The 15,273-nt window shown below is 27.8% G+C and overlaps 1 protein-coding gene across 1 annotated transcript; it reads right to left on the minus strand.

Annotated features, from left to right (window-relative positions):
• Window positions 1-1,904: 1,904 nt before the first annotated feature.
• LOC113858757 (cysteine synthase) lies at window positions 1,905-13,370 on the minus strand. Its single transcript, XM_027491504.1, has 10 exons — window positions 13,140-13,370; window positions 12,733-12,842; window positions 7,408-7,465; window positions 5,827-6,090; window positions 4,571-4,708; window positions 4,338-4,389; window positions 4,164-4,243; window positions 3,087-3,146; window positions 2,650-2,730; window positions 1,905-1,997 (listed from the first exon to the last, which is right to left on the minus strand). Exons 1-10 carry the CDS (start codon window positions 13,368-13,370, stop codon window positions 1,905-1,907), a joined length of 1,167 nt encoding a protein of 388 aa, XP_027347305.1.
• Window positions 13,371-15,273: the final 1,903 nt, after the last annotated feature.

The following is a 15,273-nucleotide window of genomic DNA, read 5'->3' on the forward strand; positions in this document are numbered from 1 at the left end:
TTTTTATCTTTTATCGGCTACGTAGTTAAGCACCAGTCATTTTCTTCACACCATCGAGTATTTATAAATGACAAAAAAAATTTTACAAAAAATAAAAAAATTAAAAACACTAAAAAATTAAAAAATGTTAAAATTTTAAAAAAGTGATATAAAATAAAAATATAATTTACATTAATTCATAACTCTTATTGTAGATTACATTCCTTTAAAATTTACGACGTTAAAAACAACAAATTTTATTTTCTTTTTCAGCTCTCACTTCTCCCTATTGCTTTCTCCACACCCACCACCTTGTCCCTTCTTAGTCCCCTCTCCCCTTTCTCCACTCTCCCTTTATCCTCTCAGCCTTTTCACACTCATCTTATCTCCCACTAACAGTTTAGTTCAACCTTTTTTTTTCTTTCCTCCAGTCATTCTCTTCTTAACCTCATTTTTTACTCTCTTTTATTTCAATAAATTTTATAATTTTTTTTTTGTTATTTTTATAAAATTCGTTTAATTGCACTATCTTTTATTTTACTCAATCAGAATTTAAGCTTAAATTTTTTTAATATATTCTTAAAATTAAATTCTAAATATATTTGCAAAACACTTTCAAAAATTTAAATTTTCAAAATTAAATTTTATACTTTAAAATATTAAATTTTGAAAGTCCTTGACAAATTATTTTTAGAATTTAATATTTGGAAGTAATTTCACACTTTCTAAATCAAATTTCGAAAGTGATTTACAAATAATTTGTAAAATTTAATTTTTAAAATGTATTACATATACTTTTAAAAATTAAATTTCAAAAGTAACAGTAAAAGATATGGCGCTAATAAGTAATAACAAAAAAGAGGTGGTAAAAATCACAATCTCCTTTGTTTTTATATTTGCACATGTTTGGAAGAGCTCGTAAATAGTTTATAGAAATAGCTTATAATTCTTGCAAACTCTTAATTTATTTTAGTAAACTTCTTCTGTTACTTAAAATAAGCTATTTTAATTTATTTTAATAAATTTTTTAATATAAGTAATCATTTAAAAATATATATTAAATAAATGTTTAATGAAGTTATATTCCCAAACATACTCTTATTAATATTTTATTTTTAATTGGCACAACAAAAAGGTGATCAGTGATTCTTTATTATTCTCCCATTTATTATATAGAAAAAAAGAAAATATCTCTTGTTCAAGGGCCATTAATCCGTGCTGTTAGTCAAATCTAACAACCTGTAGAGTTATTTACCTTTTTAAAGGTATGTTAGGATAAAAAGTGAAAAAAAAAGGGTGGGAATAAAAAGCAAATGAACCAGGAAGGACGTAAATAAAAATAAAATAGAATCAAAATGATGTACTGTTTAAATAGACTGAAATCAAAATGAATGAAGTGAAAAAAAAAAAATTACTTTCTCATAAAAAAGGAGAATGAGAAGAAATAAATAGATAATATATAAAAAAAATTTATAATACTTTAAAAAATTAGTTTATTTAAAAAATTGAATTTTTTATAATATAGTTTTATCTCAATAAAGGATTATTAATTAAGTTTGTATAATTTTTTTGGCTATAAAATATTATATTTATTTTCTAAATAATTAAATAATAATATAAAAAACCACTTTGTTGCATTCCATTGCATTTCTCGACTAAGAGAATGAGAAATGGTAAACGAGTCGCGCAGAAATGGCAACAATTTCACACTCAAATTTCAGTCCATCCAAACGAGGGAAATTTATTAAAGTTGATCATTCCAATCCATGCTAATCTAATGCATGCTATTTGAGTAGAAATAAAGGAAGCGTAAAAGTCAAAAAAACGAGAAACCGACATAATTCAGACATGTCACATTGACATGCCTTATAGATGCTCATGGAGAATGAGTATAAATGAAAAAAGTAACAAGAAGCATAGTTGTTTCATGGCTCAACTTGCATCTTCTTACATTCTTCCCAAATTGACTGAAAAAGAACAGTGGACAAATATCTTTCACCAAAGCTTGGGAAGATAACCTGAAAGAAATAAATATTTTATGCATTAAAAGGTAAGAATAATCTAGTACTGAAATTTGAAAAGAAATGAAGTTTTAACTAACAAAAAGATAAAAGCGACAAAAAAGAACCCATGACATCATTTTAGCAAACAAAACAAGAAATGAAAGGAAAAAAAGAAACTTCACCCACAATAATAGCAGGTCAAAAGCATATCATACACAATGCCTAGCATGTTCAGCCTTTTAAGCCTGAATACTAGAATCATCTTTTCATTTATCAGTCATAAGCAAGCATTATAGACAAATCCAGCTAAATTTTCATTCAGCCTTTCAGGTCCTTCACACATCAACAAATGAGCAACATAAGTAAAAGATGACATGCATATGCTAAATTGATGAAAGTTAACAGTCTGCTACAACAATACAAGCAACTGGATACATAAATAACATCATAAACTGGTGAATAAAACAAAATATGCGCGCTTGTCCTTCAGAACCAAAATCTAGACCTTGCTTTAAAGGTCAGATTGTTAAGAAAAGAACAAAATATGATCAGACCGGTAGAATGAGCCATAATGCATAACATATGCCATCTGTCTGATGCTTTTTGTAAATTCCTTGTAAAATTATTATGTTTTTATTAAGATTTTTTGTTTTGGAAATATACATACCGCAATAAGCTTCCCTGCATTCTCAGGTCTCTTTCCAACCCTCAATGCAGCAGCAGCAGCAGTTCCTGAAGAGATTCCCACCTGTTCTCCAGTTGAAGTTAGCATGTAAGAGGTGAAGTATGAAGCCAACATATATGAACTCTTCATTTAGGATCAGAATTGAGATGTCATAATATTTGAAGAAAACTAACTCCAACGTGCAAGCTAAATAAGACACAAGTTCATATGCCCTTCTTAGTCGGGTAAGGATCATTCATGAACATGACAAACATTTTAATATGGTGTGTGTAAAATGCCATTATCTTGTCCATGGTAGATTCAGCGACCTTGGCATGTCTCATGTAACTGTGCACGTGCACATAATAATGCACACTGGAAAACCTTAAGAAACTCAAATGCACACAAACAGTTGAAAAAATGAAAATAAAAGCACTTACCAGCAAGCCTTCCTTTCGTGCTATTTGCTTTGCAGTTTCAACAGATTCATCAGTTGATATCTGCAAAATTCAAAAAAGTGGAGATTAATTATACAGAGACCAAGAAAATATTGCCACTTCACTATTTATCCTGATCAGGTAGTCCCTATATCATAATCACATGCATAAAAATTAGTACAGCTGATAGCAGCTCTAAATGTGGAATACCTTAAACGGGTCCTGAATTAAGAAAGAGAACCTACCACCAGAATTTAGAAACAAGCTAGTGTATGATGAAATTTTTGTTATTGGCCAGTACATTAAGTACATGCTGTTTGGCATATAGTACATGCTTATAGAGGGAAAGCGACTATCAAATCCAAATGTCAACACCAATTTTGCATAATTCATATCTTGTCTATGAAAAATATTCACTAACATGTGCAATATATAGTAGTGGACCACATTCATTGAAACTAAGATTGAAACAGACACACACACACGCACACAAGCCAAATGTGAATATCAGCAAAGCTTTCCATGAAACACTTGATAAATCATTTCGTTAAAATCCAGGAAAAGATGATAATTAATACATTTAAATAATTCAACTAACTCCTGCATACAAGACCATCAGAAGGAAACATATAAGCTAAAAAAAACATCAATGTATTTTTCTTAATTTCATTATTTTTATTTTACAAGGATTGTCATCTCTGACTCATCATTGCATGATAAAGTTCAAGTAAATACTGGTATAGGAAGTAAACAATGCTTAGGTACTGTTAGTAGCTACATGCACTAGATGGGGGCATTAAGAGATATAGCAATGACATTTTCATTCACACTTGATTTGTTTGCAAATGGTTAGTAGACAAGGAGGACTTGTCCTGGTTACATGCATGATGGCCAGAAGAAATCCATACAACAGAATCAAACAGAATGATTCAAATTTCAAAATCTGACATGTTCAAGAAATTGCTCTTAGAACTAATTTAGTCTGTAGTAACACTTCTTTAAAAAACCGATTTAGGAAATAAAAAAACACACTGGATTAGAACGTAAATGGAAAAGACAAAAGGAAAGCATAAGACAGACCGCTATAACTTCATCAAGCACATCTTGATTCAAAGTGTTGGGTACAAAACCAGCTCCCAGACCCGGAATTCCGTGAGGTTCTGTGGTTTAGCAGACAAAAGATACAATTTATAAAAGAAATTAAAATTAACATATTGGATTTACAATGTGTAGAAACTTATTCTGTTTCCATACGTGCTGTTCCACCCGAAAGTATGTTGCTTTCTAGAGGCTCTACACCAATAACCTGATACATGATAAAGAAAGTGCTTAATGGAACACAAGAAAGTAGAAAGCTTCCCTATAAGAAATTATATTTCATGTGATAAGACATAACCAGTACGGATTATGGGCAATCCCTTACCATCATTATATTGATCGATATCAGAAGACATTTGGGTTTGACAATGCTATAGAGAAAGGTTTACCTGTATTTTCGAATTTTGTTGTTTTAGGAATTGACCAGCTCCAGAAATAGTTCCACCAGTTCCAATTCCTGCAACTAAAATATCTACCTTGCCTCTTGTATCTTCCCATATCTCTGGGCCAGTTGTCTCATAATGTATCTGTATAGTTGAATCCAACTTCACATTTCATACCATACTGCAGCTCACCATGCTATCCATTCATGACATGTCAATCAACTTGAAAATTAAACTGAATGCACAGGGGAGAAACAATATTGGCTTACAATTTGAACATTTTCCCAAGACCTTTTTTTATATACACCAATTTAGAAAATGGTGCCAAAAGATTTTCAACAAATTGCTAAACTGGCAGGGAGATTTGGTTACTTTTGGAAACCCTGTAATTAATTCTAAACTTGATATGTATGATAAATTGTTGCTGAAAGTCGAAAATGGAATAATGCATTAAGAGAAAGAGAGTACATAAAAGAAAGATCTGGAATCCTCTTAGAGCTATAAAGGACACAACAACAGGAAGTCAGAGAGAAAGAGGAGAGAACATCAGATTACAAGAACCAAGCATTTGCTTTGCATATATTAGGGAAGAAAATCCTCTAAAGACCATAAGGAGAAAAGACAGAGAAGCTATGCTAAAAAAAAAATGAAACCGCATCTCATCTTTTATCACAAAACTAATACAATCAAATCAATAGTAAAAAGGATGTTGACAGCTTACTAGTTTGTACAACCAAGTGAAGAAATGTTTGAAATTGTGTTTTTTCTAACATTAAAGTGCATGTGAAAGTAATTTGAAATGATTGATAGTGAGAGAGATTATCAAGGTCATCAGAGGTTAGGTCATTGCCCCTGGGAGAAAGTAACCCAAAGATGGGTTTGATGAACTCCTCACTGCCACCAGCTACGGTTCTGAGGTTAGGTCACTCATTCGGAGGACAATCCTTACTAGAATCTACACTAACGAGATGTTGCAGCCTCACAAACCAAACAAGAACTTATCTGGATAGATGTGCTTATGTGTGATGGGATGCTACACTTCAAAAGCAGTCATAGACTTAATATTGCATTGTATTTCTATTAACCAAGACTCTGTGACTGCAGTTTGAATCAAGGGTTTCAACTAAAGGTAAAGTAACAAGAATCAATTGTCAATCAATGCCGATTACAATACATGGGCCAAACCTGGAGCAAATGGTGCACAGGTTCCCAAAAACATAGGATTCATGTGCTTAAACATAAACTAAGACATTATCATTTACCTTAGGATTTGAAGGATTATTAAATTGTTGAAGCATGTGTGAATTGGGGGTAGTTCTTAAAATTTCTTCAGCTTTTTGAACTGCTGCAGTCATGCCCCTTGCTGGATCAGTCAAAACAACCTCAGCCCCAAATGCTTTCAAAATAACTCGCCTTTCTAAATTCATGTACTCAGGCATTGTGCAAATGAGTTTATATCCTCTACAAGCTGCAATAAAGGCAAGACCAATTCCTGCGTTCCCGCCAGTAGGTTCCGCTAAAGTAGTCTGATATGCAAGAGAAACAAGTTACCAAAGAAATGACAAAAAAATAAAATAAAAAAATTGAAGCAATATTAAATGTATTTGGCCACACCTAATAATATGAAAGAAAGCAAATAACAACACAATTTAACCAGCTCCCATTGAAGATCACAGCTTGTTTTTCCCAAAAGAACCACATAATGCTTCCACATAGATGCAGCATAAAAGTAAAGGAAACAGTATTGCTGCATTGCATGTACCCCAAAGCAAAAGGTATGACCAACCAAAATGCCCAGAACAAATTGTAGCTTCTAGAATTGTCAAAACTAGTAAATATGATCACACAAATTTTATAATAAACACATATAACCCACTTAAACTCGGATTAGGGTATATAAAGTCTCACAACAATTTAAAAGATTGCTCATATGCCGTCACAATATTAAAGCATAACATGCTCCCCAGCAGGCAAGCATAATTTCTTGACAAAAAAGCACGTGTATTCATGTCTTTATCCTTCTTTGTTAAGAGTTTTATTTATAGTAAACCAGGAACTGTAGCACCTGGGTGTAGCACAAGAGTATATATAATACACCATATACAGCAATTATGTACGGGTAATATTTCTAAAGTTTCTAGTTTCTACCAAAAGTTTATTCTTCCCTTGTTAAGACAATGCTTCAGGACTGAAAAATGTCCAAATGCTGCTGATGTTGTTTTTATTTATTTGTTTTTAAGAAGTCAATTAGGATGTTTTAGGTATTTTGTTATTCCCCTTTGTGTTCATGGCTTATTCTTAGGTATTTTGTTTTTTTATGCATTGCATGTGTGGCTCTACAGCAATATTGCTAAGAACATTAAAAAAATTCGTTGTGTACAAATGGTAAACCGTAAAACCATTTGATATCTAACTTGTTAATGCCTGTCAGGCTAAACAATCGTAGTGTGCGTATAACTTCAAATGAGATCAACAATGATAATTCTGATTAATAAAATTAGATTTTATAGTGCAGTACTTAGTATAAAAAAAGAATACTAATATTGCACGTGTAAAGCCTACCAATTTTGAAAAAAAAAATTACGGGATAAATTCTAAAAAATATTTTACTAATTTAAGAAATTATTAGAATATCATTTTTCTCTCATATAAGAAATATAAAAGATATTATTGTAAAAAGGTAAAATCCACTCATTTGGCACATCACGTTTTTTTATTTGCACCGCTCTGTGTACATTTTCACAGTGAAAAAAATTCCAACATTTACATAGCATGAGTATACATACGTTCATACTACGACGTCCATAAATGAACATACACACTTTTTTTTTAATCACTTTTACCTTTCCGGGTGTTATAATTCCTCTTTCCTCGGCATCATTTATCATGCTGTAACCTATCCTGTAAGAAGAAAATCAGATGAAAAAAAGCAGTTTTTTAAAGGTGTAAAGGGTACGTAATACAAAAGATTAATAAATAAATTTTTATAAAAAATTATAAATTTAATATTATTAATTTATTATACTTTTAATATCTTCTAATTTCAAAATTATTTATGTGTCGTTAATATACATTAGAAAAACCGTTAAAAATTAACAAAGATAGATAAAATAAACTTCCAATTTGTAAATTTATGTTGCCAAATAATTTATCTAAATTCATGATAAATTTTTATTTTAGCTATGAGATTTTAGTCTACTTTATTATTATAATTTATATTTTATTTTTTAAAATAACTAAATTTCTCTTTATTTTATTATAGAAAGTGCTGATAGTACAACTTGATAAAATTAAATTAAATTGTGAAGAAATTTTTTCTAAAAAATTAAAGAATAGGTAAAATTAATAAAAATGAGTGATATAGCAGGGATGTCAAAATGGGTTCACCCATCTTACTTAGCCTATAACTTTTAAAGAAAAAAAAAATTAGCATGTCCCATTCTATTTAGAAAATGAACTAAATTTTCTAATCTAGACCTTTAAAAAGTAGATCGTCAGGCCAACTGGGCAACTTGTTAAGAACCAATAAATAAATAAATAAAAAGTTGGTAGACATGGATTAATGAACTAGTTCACTTAAAATTAAATAAAAAATAAAAAATTATAAAGAATATATAAAGAATATTTTTAATTAATAAAAAATAATATTTAATTAAAATAAATTATTTTTTATTCTTTAAAAATTAAAAATAGGTCTGATGGGTCATCCTAACCTTGCCATTGGGTCACATTTTGGCAGGCTGAACGAGTTTAGGGTTTAGGGTTTAGGTTGGACGAGTTGACAAGTGAAAAATATTCAATTCATTCCATCATTTTTAGCGGGTTAAGAGGATTAACCTTTTGAGCCTATCCCATTTTATCACTCATAGAGACTAGCACGCCCCTACTTATAGCAACACACCATGTGTTGCGTTCCAAGTGTGCATGTTTTGTATTCAATATCAAGACTCCTTGTTAAACGTGTGCTTAGGAAGAATACACCATATACTCAAGATAAGAACCTCGTGTCTAGGGCATGCTCAAAAGAAGCACACCTGTGTTCAATTATGAAAATTTCTATGTTTAGGGCTTGCTCATGCGCCCACTGTTTGACTTCTACATCATCACATAAAAAGAATTTTAAAATTTTTAAGAGTGATCTTTTGTTTTTTTTTTAATTTTGAATTGGTTTTGTGCAATCTTCTTCACTTTGTCTTTTACATACTCAAAATTTAAGCTTCCATCCGAGAATCATTTTATCATTCATATTCGCATCATCTCCTCCCATTTTGATTGTCACCTTTACAAGATGTCTAAAAGACAATATTCTCTATCATAAAGTAGTATTTCTTCTAAAGTAGACAAGTTATGAGGTTTTTTCTTTCCTTTTTGTTTAGGATTATGATTTTTTTCTATTTACTTTCTTTTGTTTTCATTAATATGATCAAGTGTTACTAAATACTCATTACCATGAGATCGACGTGAATTCTTATGATGTATCTTTTGAATCCCAATTTGATTTTATAATGTTAATGTTATTTATCAACTAAAATTATCTCTTCATTGTTATTTTTATTCTTGAATTGGTCATTCAATAATTAATTTTAGTTAATCAATTAACAGTCTATTGTATCATTAATGTGTTAACAAAATTAAGAGATAATTTGAGTTTAGGTGTTATTAGAATCAATTTGTCATTAAAGTTTCCAATCAATTAATTAAGTTAACAAATCTAATGTGTCTTAATACTTCTATTTATTTGTTATTTTTTATAATTATTAGGGTAACACGAAAATTGTTATTATTCTATTATCATTAAGTAGTAATAATAATCAAGGAAATGATTGATAATTGCTCTGACACAATTGAATAAAATTAAATTTAGATATATAAGTAATTATTAGAAGAAACAAAAATCTTAGGCTTTCATTCATATTAATTTAATTATGTGATTTTTTCATATTTTACTTTCTTCAAATTTTCAAAATATTTTGATTCCTATTATCAATTCTAAAATTTTTAATCGTTGAATTTGTTTAACATTTAAGGAATATTAATAGTAAATATTTGCAAATATAGTACTTATAGAAACAATACTAGAAAAGTTTAACATGTTTCATTTTATTACTTTTGATAGGTACATTTGTTTCTAGGTTAAAAACATTTTAAAAGTATTAACATATAATATCTAAGGTATGAATTTTTGGAAATTTTTTTTTATTTAGACCAGAAATTGATATAAAAGATTAATTAATTCAATATTCAAAGTGTCCAATACAATATGAGTTGTAATGATACCTTACTCGTAAAAATAAATTTTAGATTTAAAAAAATCATTAAATACATAAACAAATAATCATAATATAAAAGAAAAATAAAAAAAACAACAAAGAATAAGTTGCAGCTTAATTAAAAAGAAAAAATAGTACACATTCCACATATTACTTCTTTAATTAAGTCGATATGATTATTGAAATTCACTGACTTATAAAAAAAATTCTTATAAGTGTTTTTATATCTCTCTAAAACAAAATTTATGTAATAAGCAAATAACTTTAACCATACAATTACAATGACAAATATAACTTCTACCAAAAATTTATAAGCCTTTTAAGAGGAAAACTATTATTAACTACTATGTACTTGTCTACTTATTAAAAAAAAAATTCAAGTCTTCAACTTTTGTTTTTAGGTTCAAATTTTTTTTAAAAGCTTTATTTGAAAGTTATATATATATATATATATATGAGAGAAAGAGAAGAGAGAAATTAGAGGGATTTAATTTTTGTTTTAGAATTAATTAATTTAAAGAAAGAGGATTAAGAAGTTTTTCTAAACTTTCAGAAATTTTTATAAACTTAATTTTATGAGTTTTTTCGTTTTGGAAGATTTTTTAAATAAGTTTTTAAAATGATTAATTTAAAATAAAAAATTATTTTTAAAAAATATTAGTTTTTAGAGTGACAATTTTTTTAAAAAAATTATTAAAAAATAAAAATATGAATTTTAAAAATATTAATTTTTAGAAGGAAAAAATATATAATTTGTGTATTTTTTAAAAAAAAGTAAAAACCAAATAGCAATAAATTAATTTTTTTAAAATATATTAATTTTTAGAGTGAATTTTTTTTTAAAAATTTATAAAAAATAGAAATATACATTTTAAAAATATTAATTTTTAGAAAAAAATATTAAACTTTTTTATTTTTTGAAAAAAATAAAAATATATAAAAGACAATAATATAATTTATATTATTAACCACTTTATTACTTTCTCCTCTCCATATTAAACATTCAAATAAAAAAAAAGTTTAATCTTCTTTCTCTTCCTCTCTCCTCCTTCTTTTTTAAACTCTTTCTCTCTTTCTCCCTCCAAACTCTCAAACAAAGTCTTAAATATTTTTAAAATATCCAAAAATAATTGATCTTTTTGAAAAAAAATAAAATAAAAGGGTCAATATTTTTATTGACAATTCCATTTTATATTATTGTCAATATTTACCTTAAAAATTGTGGGATTATAATTCTTTAAATATTTGTTGTTAAGCCATAAAATTTTACTATTTCTTTTAATTTCTCGTATCAAGTATACATTATTATAATAGACTTACTCCATCTCGAAGGTTCCTCACAATAATTTAGTATCTATTTGCCAAATACCTGAGCTTTTTTTTTTTATCAAATAATTTATCTTCCCATGTCACGTAACCAACGTAAAATAACTTTGGTCGAACATTTTTATCACTAAACCTTTCAATTCTTTCCTTTTGTCTAATAATATTTCTAACCCAAAAATCTTTTCTTCATCGGGGTTATTTTTTTAATTCATCAAACATCAAATTTTATAACAACTAAAAATAAAAGAACAACAAAGAAATAAATTGCAACATAATTAAGAAATATGAAAAAAAAAAAAAAACACATTACTCAGAGTATTTCTTTGATTAAATTAATATGATCACTGAAATGCAATAACTTGTACAAAAAATCTTTTGTTTTTCATCTCTCTCAAATGAAATTTACACGTTTATTTATAAATAAAGAAACAATTTATACCAACACTTCTCTACCTAATAAACTGAAATTCTTAACTAATACTAGATACATAACTTACGTAATAAAAGCAATTATCCTTTTTTAAATTAAAAAAGAAACATTCTAATAAAACTATATGGTTTAGATTAAACTAAACATGTATCTCAATCACATTCAATGATTAAAAAATAATTTTATTTAACTTTAAACAAAATTGACACTAAGACCTATTTAGTAAAATGATAAGATATTAGAAAATGATAGGATAGAACGATAGATAAAGATAAGATAAAATATAATATTAACATGATAAATTCTTATATTATCCTTTTTTTTATGTGCATTAGAATAGTAATATATATATATATATATATCATTATGTTATTTTTAAAATAAATAAAAATAATGAAACAAAATATAAATTATATTTAAATGACAATATTGACATTATGTATTTTGTCAATGTTTGAAATAAATGAAAAGCAATAGAACAAAATTAGATTATATTTAAATGATAATACTATTCTTTTATAAAAAAATTAATATATTTTTTAAAAATAATTTTATTTAAATTATATATATAATTAAAAAAAATTATGTACATATAATATTAAAATTTGATATTAAATTTTCATAATTTTATTCAATTTTTTATAATTAATATTTTTTTTTGGATAAGATACTATAATTAGAACAAAATATTATAAAAAATATATTTTTAAGTACATACTATAATAAAATAATTTTTTAATTATTTTATTCACGCCAGCCACCGGTAAGAATCTTCCATCGACGACTCCACCATCAAGACCCCTTACTTATGTTGAGATATATATAGTCTTATGAGGATGGGTTAGTATCACGTTAAAAAGTACAAAACTAAAATTTAATTGTAAAATTATATAAAATATTTTAAATAAGAAGGCCATTCAAAGTTTAAGTTTATTTATTTATAACTCTCTAATATGATTGGATTAAACTCATATCCCAAAATTTTAACATATTATTAAAACTTAAATAATTAAACCTAAAATATTAAAAAAAGAAAAAGAAAAAAAGACCACAACTCAAATATTTTAAACAAAAAAATTACTCAAGCTTTAAGGTTTCCAATCCCATGCAGGATATTTAACAACAACAGTTCAAGTTCTCACCTGTCCTTGACACTACAACACGGCTGCATCATCTCAAGTTTTGCAGCAATATTGGCCGAAGACCCCTTCACGATTTTGTTCAGGTAAACCATGGGCGTTTTCCCTACCAGCTATGCCACCTCAGCAGAAAACAAAACCGAACAAATCAATATTTATTACCCAACGTTGATTTCTCCAACATAAACGAAATGGCGAAAATCGAAGCGTTTTCCGCCGACACATTCACAAGTTACGTATGGAAACATGTTAAAAAATGAGTAAATGAGAGGCTAATATACAGTTATAATTAGTAGGGTTGAAGTTAACGTGTAGATGTATGAAACATGAAGCCAACTTTGCTCTGAATCGCTTAAAATTGGAACTGGGCAAGAAAATTGTAGAGGTTGGGACAATGTGGTGAAACTGACCTGGGAAGCATCTTCAGCAATGTTGAGACCCTCAATTTTGATTTGGGGTTCAAAAGAGTCGTCATTGCAAACAACGTTGAAAGATGAAGAGACACTCGTCGTGAGTTGTCTCGCACAGCGGCTTTTACCAAATCTCAGTGACATGGCAGGGTTGGTGGTTAAGGCCAAGATGTGCTGAGTTGCAGCACGAGGAAAACGAGTCAACGGGTTGAGTAAGGAAGCAGAAGCCATTGTTGTTGCTTGTTTTGGTTGCAGAAACCTCAGGTATTGGTGGATGAAAGCGTTTGTGGTCGTCAAGACAGAACCTAAAATCTATACACTTGAAATTGGTATCTGAAGTGCAATTGCCGTTTGATCCATCTATTTTTTTTGTGCCAGAAAAATACTAGGCAGGCCAAAATAGGTAATTATAAATATTAATTCACATAAAGCAAATAATAATTTATGATTTCCACGTATGATAATTCAAATAAAAACAAATGAAACAAGATAGATGTAAATAAAAATAATGTTCCGTTTGAATTAATGGATAGAAGGAAAATAAAATGAAAAAATTATTTCTGTTTAGATGTAAAAAAATAAGTAAATAATATAAAAATATTTTTATAATACTTAAAAAATTTACTTAAAATTATGCGGTTCGTTTATATTTAATATAAAAGTATTATTTTTTATAAATTATTTTGACTATAAAATATTTATTTTCTAAAAAAATAATCTGCGGCCGGCCTCTGCATTTTATTCCTTTTTGTCAATTTCAAGCTAATCAAATCAAGAAAGTGATTAAAAGACAACCGCCTGTTATATCGTATATCTTCTGGCCTTCTTCGCCTAATTATTAGGCTTTTTTTTTTTATAGTATTTTTTAAAAATAAATACTTCAAATAATATTATTTAAAACAGTTTTTTTTAAAAGTCTTTTTTGCTATGCCAACACTCATTTAGTCGTATTGCAGAATGAAATTTATTTTTTAATTAAATTTTATTTACAATAGAGACAAAGCTAAAAACACATGTCAGAATTCTATAAATTTTGTCTGCAGAGCAGCGAATTAAAAATAAATAAATTTAAACAGTTAGAAGATTCTGTATACATATGATCTGTTAAGTAAGTTTTATCTTTAAATAAGTTTTGTCTTTATCAAAACGAAATTTTTCGGATTGTGTCAAGTTTCCAATGACAAGTAAGTTTCATCGAGAATGAAACTTGTTCAAATTTATGAAAAGTTTCATCTTATGCATAAATGAAATTTAGTAAAAATTTTACGGGTGATTCTAATATCCTCTCTTTATTTATAAAAAGTAAATACAACACTTTTCAATAAATAAAAGGGAATTAATTTTGAACCGTTGATATTTGTAAATATAAAATAAATGATTAAGATTGATTGATAAAAAGATTAAAAATCAAGAGGAACAGATACTAGGTAATAAAATGTTAATGAAGGATAAATAAGTAAATTGTTACTTCTCTTTTATCTCTTTCTTCTTCATCTATACGACAACTCCTCTATTTTTATTTCTCTCATTTTCTCTCAACCTCTTTCATTCCCATATTTTTTTTCATTTAAACTTTGAAATTTGTTGGATAAAATTAATTAAGATGAGATTTCTCTTCTGTGACTTCCTTCATAATTTCCTCTTAATTACATACATTGGCCTATCAATCTGAGTTTCAATGAGACATGGCTGGAAGAGCATGAAACGTGGTTGGAAAAAGTCACTTCTATATCAGTTGAATTGGATGATCGAAGCAATAATTCTTCACAAAGTATATTTAAAAAATTAATACGTAAGTTTTACAAGGTTTTCCTCAGATAACCGATATAAAAATTAGCGACATAAATCTAACACAACCGATGCAAATACAGTCCATGCAAAAAATGTATAAAGTGATTGCCTAATGACATCAAACTTGCCACAGACCCGATGCAAATTGAGTCCATGCGCAAATATAAAAGGTGCTCACCTAATCATATTGGTTTTATAACACAACCGATGCAAATGTAAAGGCTGCATAAACCATTGTTCAAGTTTAACTCTATCTACAATTTAACATCTTTCAACTCTCAAACCCTTGCAGAAATTATCCAATATTTATTATTTTTTCACCGTCTTTGACCTGCACAACCAA

This window comes from Abrus precatorius, unplaced genomic scaffold (assembly GCF_003935025.1).
Source record: "Abrus precatorius isolate BTA unplaced genomic scaffold, Abrus_2018 Scaffold2, whole genome shotgun sequence".
NCBI lineage: Eukaryota > Viridiplantae > Streptophyta > Magnoliopsida > Fabales > Fabaceae > Abrus > Abrus precatorius.

Excerpts from the sequence above, each read along its gene's own strand:
- LOC113858757 (XM_027491504.1), bottom strand. The coding sequence starts at position 13,370 with ATGGCTTCTGCTTCCTTACTCAACCCGTTGACTCGTTTTCCTCGTGCT. Across the intron at positions 7,466-12,732 it reads TGTTGTAGTGTCAAGGACAG|GATAGGTTACAGCATGATAA; the intron begins GTGAGAACTTGA and ends TTCTTCTTACAG. Across the intron at positions 4,390-4,570 it reads AACAAAATTCGAAAATACAG|GTTATTGGTGTAGAGCCTCT; the intron begins GTAAACCTTTCT and ends ATCATGTATCAG.